The sequence below is a fragment of the Vicia villosa genome, linkage group LG4 (genome assembly GCF_029867415.1).
Source record: "Vicia villosa cultivar HV-30 ecotype Madison, WI linkage group LG4, Vvil1.0, whole genome shotgun sequence".
In the NCBI taxonomy this organism is placed as follows: Eukaryota; Viridiplantae; Streptophyta; class Magnoliopsida; order Fabales; family Fabaceae; genus Vicia; species Vicia villosa.
Genome location: NC_081183.1, coordinates 168,415,331 through 168,424,976, shown reverse-complemented (window position 1 = coordinate 168,424,976; position 9,646 = coordinate 168,415,331). Strand labels below are relative to the sequence as shown.

At 35.9% G+C, this 9,646-nt stretch overlaps 1 protein-coding gene across 1 annotated transcript; it reads left to right on the top strand.

Annotated features, from left to right (window-relative positions):
* The first annotated feature begins 6,137 nt into the window (after window positions 1-6,137).
* On the top strand, window positions 6,138-8,170 carry LOC131600215 (thioredoxin-like protein YLS8). Its single transcript, XM_058872407.1, has 3 exons — window positions 6,138-6,274; window positions 6,577-6,727; window positions 7,675-8,170. The coding sequence occupies exons 2-3, from the start codon at window positions 6,608-6,610 to the stop codon at window positions 7,981-7,983; spliced, it is 429 nt and encodes a 142-aa protein (XP_058728390.1). The 5' UTR covers window positions 6,138-6,274; window positions 6,577-6,607; the 3' UTR covers window positions 7,984-8,170.
* Window positions 8,171-9,646: the final 1,476 nt, after the last annotated feature.

Here is a 9,646-nt window from a genome sequence, read left to right as displayed (position 1 = left end):
AACTTCCACCTTAAAGCCCTAACAATGGTGAAGGATCACCCTTGTACCAAAAGCTGCAAACGACAAGCTTAATGGTCTCTAAAACACCATATGAACATGTTAGCATCGTTAGTTTGAATCGAAATAAGCTATAACATGATATATGGTTAACATAAGATATGCAAGAGAGTGAGTTCGAGTATGGACGTTTCATCATGCATGGGCCATGGCTTGGGACATGGATTTACTCCCTGATACCTCTGGGACACAATGGAATGATGGGGAGACTTTGAAGAAAGCTGCAAATTCCAATTCGAAAGTTTAAGCTTGTATGTGACTTTTGGATGGCAAACCCTAGCGTCTTTGGATTCTTTTTTCGTCCTCCCTTGCAGCTTAGAACCTTCTGTACTTATAGGGCTCGGAATTAGGTTAAAAACTTGAATAGAAAGATCCCTTAATTGGTGAAAGAATATTGGAAAATATTTGATTCCATATTGCACCAAACATTTCTATTTTTGATTCTTCTATTATTTTGTGCATATCTCCCTTTAATCATGGCCATTGGATGAGATTTGATATGGATTGAATTAAATAAAAAGTTTAATGCACCAATTATATAATTATTTGGATGATTTTATTTGAATTTATTTGAATAAAATCAAAATATATGAAATAAATTCATAAAATAATTAATATTTGGCCAACAAACTCTCTTTGGGCTCAAACTCACGTGGATACTTCAATAATAAAGGCCCAATACTAAAAAGTTAAAATTTTGCTAATTAGGTTTTTGCCATTTTCTTGAAAATCGACCAACTTGCGCCAATCATATCTCTCTCATTTGTAATCATATGGAGGTATTCTTATACTTTTTAGAAAGCTCAAAGAGTCCTCTAGATGACCCTTTTGCTTTCATATCCATAGAGTCTTCCATGTTCATGTATGCTTCATTTGAAAAATATGACTTTTGGTTGACTTTTGAAATGACTTGTAATGTTTTGGCTCATATCTCCCTAAATGAATCATTTTTAGACTTGGCTTGTGAGAGACAAAATTGTATATAATTCAATTTCCTTCAAATTAAGCTTTGGATGGGAAATTTCTGACGTTCCATGTGAAAGTTATGGCTGGTCAAAGTTGGGTTGACTTTCTCCTTAAAAACCCTAATTTAGAAACTTAGGTTTTTGATAATTTTGGAGCTTTTCTTGATGAATCATGATTAATCCTTGATCAAATGATTAAATATACTTCAAAATGAGGATGTTGACAAAAAATCAGGAGTTTTGACTGTGGTTTGACCATAGTTTGATTTTTAGGTCAACCAGTCGATTATTGATCATTTGGGCCATTGACTGAGCAATCCTTTGAATCAGGGCTTGAAATTTGGCATGAGTATGCTTTGAATCATATGAGAGGCCATGGAGTCCATTTGAGGCATCAGAATCTGATCTTACTTTAAAAGGATCAAAACCCTAGCTGGAAAGTTGTTGTTTAGGAGAGTGCGCATTCAGTCAAGTCTCGAGCTTTTGATATTCAAATGAGCTTGAGTATGAAAATGTGATGGACAAATTTTGGGGTATGACAGGAAGGACATACCAAATACCCATTGCTGGAAAAGTATGTTTCCACGGTGAAAGACAAGCTAAACTAATTTAAGTTATACAAGGTCTACCATGTACCTAGGTAGAAAAACATGATGGTGAATGTTCTGTACATACTGAAAAGGACAAGAGCATTGGGTGTCAACCATTACTTAATTCAAAAGACACGCCACAAACATAACCTTATCAAAATGAGCCTAATAGTGCTTGTGGGACGGTGGCATGTGCCCCTTGTAACACCCTTCTAAACCCACAAATATTTCACATATAATTTACGAAAATAATTCAAACAAATACACCGCACAAGGGTGTCACACTTCACATAAAACTTCATTACAATGATCCTGCTTCGTAACACGAGTTACATCAATTAAAACAATACATATAATAATAATTCAAAAAAATTATCGCAGCGGATTCAACTTCAAGTCTTCTTGATTAACTTCTCAAAACTCATGTTATATTGTCATCAAGTATTAAAATTGATTTAACAATCAAATACCGTCATAAAGTATAACAACATCATAAAAACATAGTCATTCGCAAAACATAGTGTTCTCAACCTGATGTTACATATCTTAGCAAGATACCTCTACTTAACAAAATAAAATAACACACTTCGAAGCTATCCTCAAAGCTTCTATGAACTACTCTTGTTCAACTGCTCGTTACCCACGTGAAGGCAACATTGAAAGATAAAAGGTGAGTCATAATTTATTATAAAGACATAAGGAAAAGAATACTAGATATCACAACACGTACTATTCATCAGGAGTACTTCATATTTACAGATACATCACAATATCACTTCAACATCTTTCATCATCATAATCATCATATATTCACTTAGTTCATAATTATTATCACATCACAACTCATCAACAAAATTTATGCAATGTTACAGAGGATGTTTATGCGACACAACTAACTGAATACATGTGGTACCAAAATTTATGAACACATGGTTCATCACCCTCCAAAGATCTCCACCATAGCATCGATTCCCTTTTGTAACCGGAGCACATCACAAAAAACACACAATCCAAACAATAGGATTGAGCCTCGTCACAAGCGGACCACCATCCAAAAATAAGCAGACCACTGTCCAAAAATGCTATGAATGCATGATGCATAACAACATCATATAAAAGTCGACCACGGCTAGTCAGTCGCATCATCATTAATATAATCATCACATAGCATGTAATACATTTTTAAATCATGCATGTCATCAAAGTATCATAACAAAACATCATTAGCATCACAACGAGTTCATGACAACATCATATTCATCATTAAAATAGAACATCATAGTATATCAACATATAATAATTCAATTCCATAAACGCACAGGCACAAGAATAATGCATCACATACCTCATGTGTGTAGGAGGCGTGTACACATGAGCTGGTGGCATAACAACGTCTTGTTCGTCTTCAGATTCCTTATTGACCATGTGATCAACTTCTAACTCTGATGCTTCTTCTTTGTCTACGACATCGACCAGTGGATCAATGACTCGTGACTCCACCAACTGTGATAGTTGTGTTTCTTGTAGGGTAACATACAACTATATGGACTTGTAACCATAATGCTCTTGATTAGAAAACATATTATGCAAATCTTCATCATCCTGGACCTTAACTTGGAAAAACTTGACCGGGTTGTTATCACAAAAAATGGATATTGGTCGAAAATTTGTAATACAGCATCTTGTGCAAGCTTCGCCTCTAATCTCTTTTTGAAGTAACAAAGATTTGCTTTTCTGTTTAAAGAAAATTGTGTAATCTTAGTGTTTCTAAACATTAAACCAACATCTTGACAAACGTATATCTCACCATTTACATGTGCATTGATAATGTATTATGGTGATGAGGCCATTGTTAATTGTATTACGAGATGTTTGATTTTTTACAGAAGTTATTTACTTTAAGTAGAAGAAGAAAGTTGGAATTGTAACACAAAAATATTTGAATTATGCATACTGTACACTCATATGCATTTACAGTTGATGGGATGCATGCATGTAGTGTCACGGGCGTTTATAGTTGATGGGAGTAATACGTGGAGTGTTACATATTTTACAATCGATGTGACTAGACACAACCATGCTGAGTTGCGTATACCGGACATGACTAGCCGGTCTAGTTCAATCAGACATACGTGCACGCGTGAACTAAAAATGAAAAGAAAAAAACCTATCTAGAGGAAGACACTACATGGGGTGGCACCTATGAGCAAAAAATACATGTATGCACCACATGGGATGGCGCCTATGTGTTCATGTTAAGGTCCCCTCATGCAGTATATTATGCAAGCCTATTTTGCATCCTATCGCTTATCTATTATGTATGTGAGCTTAGACCTGCATCCTTTATCTTGTCTGACATGCATGTGACCCTATATTGCATCCCACATCTATATCTGCATGCATGCACGCCTATTTTGCAGCCTACAACTATGTCTACATGCATGCACGCCTGTATTGTAGCTTTCACCTATGTCTACATGTTCCCTCTTTGTGGTATAGGTTTGGATTATACCAAGAACCCGAGGGGGAATATATTGTTGTATCGACAACTTTTGGAACACTTACGACCTCAGGATGTATTACCACTAAACTTTTTATGAATCATATTTGTATTATCAAAAATCTTCCAAATAATGTATTGTATTCTTTTTTTATGCAGTTTTATTGGAGACCATATTTGGGTCTCCGACATGAGTCGGACCCTGAAGACGAAACTATTTGGACTGCGACAACACCTATCATAAGGTTTAACATCATGGAGATGCACTTGAATGACTGTGTGAAACTCCATTTGGCATGGGTTAAGAGATCCCGGCTCCCCTAACGTCTTTGGGAGAATGGCATCTCAAAAGAGTGAATCACCAATGGGATGTCCATGATTGGAAAGAATTCGCACCCGAATGTTGTCAGACGTGGAAGGAACTTCGTCGATTTGTTTTCCAGTTCCCCGTTGCCCCATTTCCAATGCATCTAACTGAAGAATACATGAGTTGGTATGGATCGGTTATAACCTCTAAACCCTATGTGTTCGACTCATACTACTTGGATGACCCCCGCCAACAGATATACAATCAACAACCACCCCAACAACGTCAACAAAGTCAATCACGCCAACAAAGCCAAAACTAAACTCAGTACCAACACCATCAGATATCGAACACGAGTACTCTTACCAAGCAGATTATCAAACTCCCTACCAACAATAACCATATGGCTACACCCAACAACAACAAAGTCAATACTCCCAACACTACGAGGCGGACCCCTCCACATCCCATCCTAGCCCCGACTTGAGCCCAAATGAGGAATATGACCCAAGCAACCCTATAATCATGCAATTGTCACTTTACCGTAGCACCCAACAACAATGATATGGCTACACCACACCCCAAGCAACAATGTCTTTTTACCAGGGCAATTCAAGTGTAAGGTTCTACCAACCATATATTGCTACCCCACAACCCCACCGCCATGACAAAACTTTGATGGCATGGGGAACCGACTCTTTGACAACAGAATTGAAGAGTACATGGAGAACGAGCGCATGGAGAGGCTAATACAAGGCCCATCTACCCAAACACAACAAGAACCTCAAAGGGCTAGGGGTCGACAACATGTTCGGGTAACGCCTAAGTGCGGAACTGACGATCATTACGCTGGCAATAGGCATTAGAATATTTGTAATCGTTTTAAAAAAAAAATTGTAATGCATGTTTTATCATTACTATATATTTTCGTATTTTTAATTATTTATTAAATTTAATTTTATATAAAAAAAAAAGTCATCCGCGCCACCCCACATGAAGCCCTATATGGGTTTGCACATAGGCGCCATGAAGGGTGACGCATTAGTACAAAAGTTAACACATTGACGCCTTGGGGGTGGCTCCTATGTGTAGGACACCCCCAAACCTGGTTACACATGTAATATTTTTGAATAACCAACTATTGAAAAAGATACACAACTAACCACGTTTCGGGAAAAATTACGCAAATAACCTAGTTTTAAAAAAAGTTACTGAGATGGCTTCTCATAAAAAAGCATGGAGGCGCCATCTGGGATTGCGTGTACACTAGGAAGACGCCATTTGGATGGGCGCCTCCTTTATTTTTTTTCAAAATTTTCCAATTTTCTGCGGAGACGCCAGTCCAAAGGAGACGCCAGTCCACAGGAAATTGAAAAAATTTCCAATCCACAGAAAATTGAGAAAATTTTAAAAAATAAAAATAAAGGAGACGCCAGTCCAAATGGCTTCTTTCTAGTGTACACGTCATCCCGAATGACATGTCTATATTTTTTTGGGAGGACGAGTCATTTCAGATAACTCCTTAATAACTTTTTTTTTTTTAAAACTTGATTATATCCGTAATTTTTCTCAAAATGTTATTAGTTGCGTACTTATTTTTTCAAATAGTTGGTTATTAAAAACAATCTATTTTTGAAAACATGACTTTTTTTTTTTTTGAAAAACTTGTTATTTATATTGTTTTTCTTCTAATTATGTTATCTCCCACTATATATAAGTAAAACTTTTTACAAAGTAGCAATAAATTCAAAATAAATAAGGTCATATTTTATTTTTCTTCTCAGCCCCATCGCACGGAAGCTCCGTCGCTGCCGGAATCATCACCACCTTCAACTCGTTCTCCTCCTTACTCAGAGTAAGTATACCTCTTCCTTTTTCGATAGTTTTTTCTTCAAACTCACAAAGCCCTAATTTCATTGAAACCCTAACTTCCCCCTTTATCTCAAACCCTAAATTAACCACTGATTTGATTTGATGTTTAATTTCATTACTTTACTAAGTTTTTGTACATAAAGCAAACAATCCCCAATTTTTATAAAAATCTAGTTCTTGTACATAGCTCTGATTCAATTTTTGGCTGTTTTTGAATGTTATTGTTGATGTTGTTAAATGTTGAAACCCTAATTAAGAAAACTTGATTTGTGTTTGTTGGGGCAGAAAGTAGAGTTTGTGATTAAGAACAAGAAAGATGTCGTACATGTTGCCTCACTTGCATTCGGGGTGGGCTGTGGACCAGGCAATCCTTGCTGAGGAAGAGCGTCTCGTTGTCATCCGTTTTGGACACGATTGGGATGAGACTTGTATGCAGGTAATTGTTCTATTCTATTTCATAATCATTCATTCACTATAACTACTTCACAAAATATCATCCGAGGTTGTATAGCATAGTTTTCGTTTATTCAACTATACATGAAAATGTCGTTTTATACTTCGATTTATTGATAGTACTATTTGGATAATTGAAGTCTCAATGTAGCAATAAGCAACTCACCAACAAGTACTTTTAAGTATATAATTTTAAGAAGAATATTACTTTAAAGCAGCAGCAACTTGTATATAAGTTGAAATTAGTTCAACAGTTCTACAGGGCACGGATCATTCTCTAAGAAAAATTATATGAGAGAAAACAGCCAATCATAAAAGATAGGAGATATATAGTGATGAATTTAGGGCAGAGATGGTTATCACAAGGTGCAAAATTATTTCTTCCTAATTCGTTCAATTTGATTTCATAACAAGCCTTTTTTTTTTTGTAAGTAGCCTAGTGGCTGTAATTTCACCTTTTAAAGGTGAATAAGTGGGATGTCGCGGGTTCAAACCCGCGCCCCTGCATCTGATGTCCCTACAAACGGGAATTTCATAATGAGCATTTTTTGTTTCTGCATATCTTAACTTCTCATGAGCTCCCTCATTTGGCTTCTCTGTAAACACAACAGAATCTATATAGTTAAAGTAATTTATTTCCCAAGTGAAGAATCATAAAACTAATTCAAATCTAGTTTTAGCCTCGTAAAGGTATTTTCAACCTCTTTGTGATTACAGTATCAGTCACACATTTGTGATTTCTCTGTAATTTTCCATAACTTCAAGGATGTAATGTGATGATAAGAAACCACAAACACCACTACAATTTTAAAGCATGGATTGATATTATCATATAACTCTTAATGTTTGTTTCTTTCAACATCATATCCCAATTCTTGGTTGTAGATTGATATGGGTTATATTGATTTGGTTTTCTATTTTGTTTTTTAGATGGATGAGGTGCTGTCATCGGTTGCAGAGACAATAAAGAACTTTGCGGTGATATACCTTGTGGACATCACAGAGGTGCCTGATTTTAACACTATGTATGAGCTGTACGATCCTTCGACAGTTATGTTCTTCTTTAGGAACAAGCACATCATGATAGACCTTGGAACTGGAAACAACAACAAGATTAATTGGGCTATGAAGGACAAACAAGAGTTCATTGACATCATTGAAACTGTCTACAGAGGTGCAAGGAAGGGACGTGGTCTTGTGATTGCTCCCAAAGATTACTCCACCAAATACCGTTACTAGAATATCTCAATTTCTATTGGGATGTTGCCTCATTTGGGTTATTGGGATGTTTCCTCAATCTATGTTCTATTCCTTTATGAACTGTGCAAATGTCACTAAACTGGTTTACACACATGCTTGTCTGTCATCTTAAACTCTAATAATTGCTATGATGTGTGTGTGCCTAATATGGAGTTGATTCTCTCAACATGAATTTATATTTTATTATAGAAGTGATAAAAGGAATAGAAACCTAGAGTTGAAAAATATGGTTAACTGAATTGTATGCTAAACTGTATTCAGAGATGTATATCTGTAGATACTCTTTGTTTCATTTACCATCAATTTCTTGATAAAAAAACAGTTTCACTTTCATCAAAGGGTTAAATAAGTTTTTAGTCCCTCTAAATATGTCAACTTTCAATTTTAGTCCCTATAAAAAATTTCTTCAAACTTTGGTTCCTGTAATATTTTTCGTCCCCATGGTTAGTCCCTCCCGTTTAAACTTTGGACCAGGTATGTGCGTGGTTCCTCTTTTTTCGTTTTATGGCTATATTCTAATGTTAGTATGTTAGTGGTAGTTAAACAAACATTAACTATTATAGGACAAAGATTTTGATTATTATATTGTATCTGTTGAGTACAACATTTGGATTTTGTTGTTGTTTTGTGTTGCCCTAATTAGAAATTGTATTAAGTCTTTAGTCTGTTAAATGTACAGGAAATGTATAAGTTTAAAGTAATTTTCTACACAAGGGGCAAGTTTGTAAAAGACCCTGAACTGAAATATGATGGTGGGGAAATGTATGCTTTTAGTGGTCAAGATGTTGACTATTGGTCTTTCTTTGAAGCATGTGATTTAGTGAAAAGTATTGACCCTGAGTTTGATTTTAAGATGGTTAAGATGTGATGGAAATATGAATAAGGATCGTTTGAAGCTGATTTAAAACCATTCAAAGACGATGGAGATTCTGCTGAGTTGGCTGCTTATGCTGTTGGTCATAAAAGTGAAGTTGAGATATATTGTGAGCCAAAACCAGATGAAGGAGAACTGTCTTTTATGGACATTGTTAGGCAAAAAGGGAAGGGTAAGTCTTGTGCATTAGAGAAAGAAGCACTAGGTGAATGCAGTGGAGATTCAAGTGATGAGTCTATCAAGGATGTACACTTTGATGACAGTGAGGAAGAAAGGATGAATGGGTTTGAAGATGACTTTGAGGAAGTAGTTGGTGTAGGTGTTACTAGTGAAATTAGGAGTCCACCTGTTACAAACAATGATGTCCCTAATGTACCAGACAATAACATGTTTATTATAGAAGAGATGGGCAAGGCACATGTAATCGAGGAGGAATACATGACAGATGAATTGGATAGTGGAGCTGATGATGAAAGTGGTGATGATAGACCATGTCTTATAAGGTTCAATGCAGATGATGCTTTCAATAAAGATTTTGTTTTTAAAGTTGGAATGGAGTTTCGTTCACTTAGGCAGTTTAAAGATGTTATACTAAAGCACAATGTTCTTAATGGGACGGATGTAAAGTTTGAAAAGAATGATGCCAATAGATGTAGGGTTGTATGTAAGGATAGGGAGAAGTGTGACTACACTGTGCTATGTAGTAGAGTCCTAACCTACAGAGGCCAGTCAATCTGGCAAAAAGAGGGTATTGTAACTAGCATATTT

Bases quoted from the DNA above. Each gene is read 5' to 3' on its own strand.
- LOC131600215 (XM_058872407.1), top strand. From the start codon at position 6,608: ATGTCGTACATGTTGCCTCACTTGCATTCGGGGTGGGCTGTGGACCAG. The intron at 6,728-7,674 runs GTAATTGTTCTA...TTTGTTTTTTAG, and splicing joins GGGATGAGACTTGTATGCAG to ATGGATGAGGTGCTGTCATC.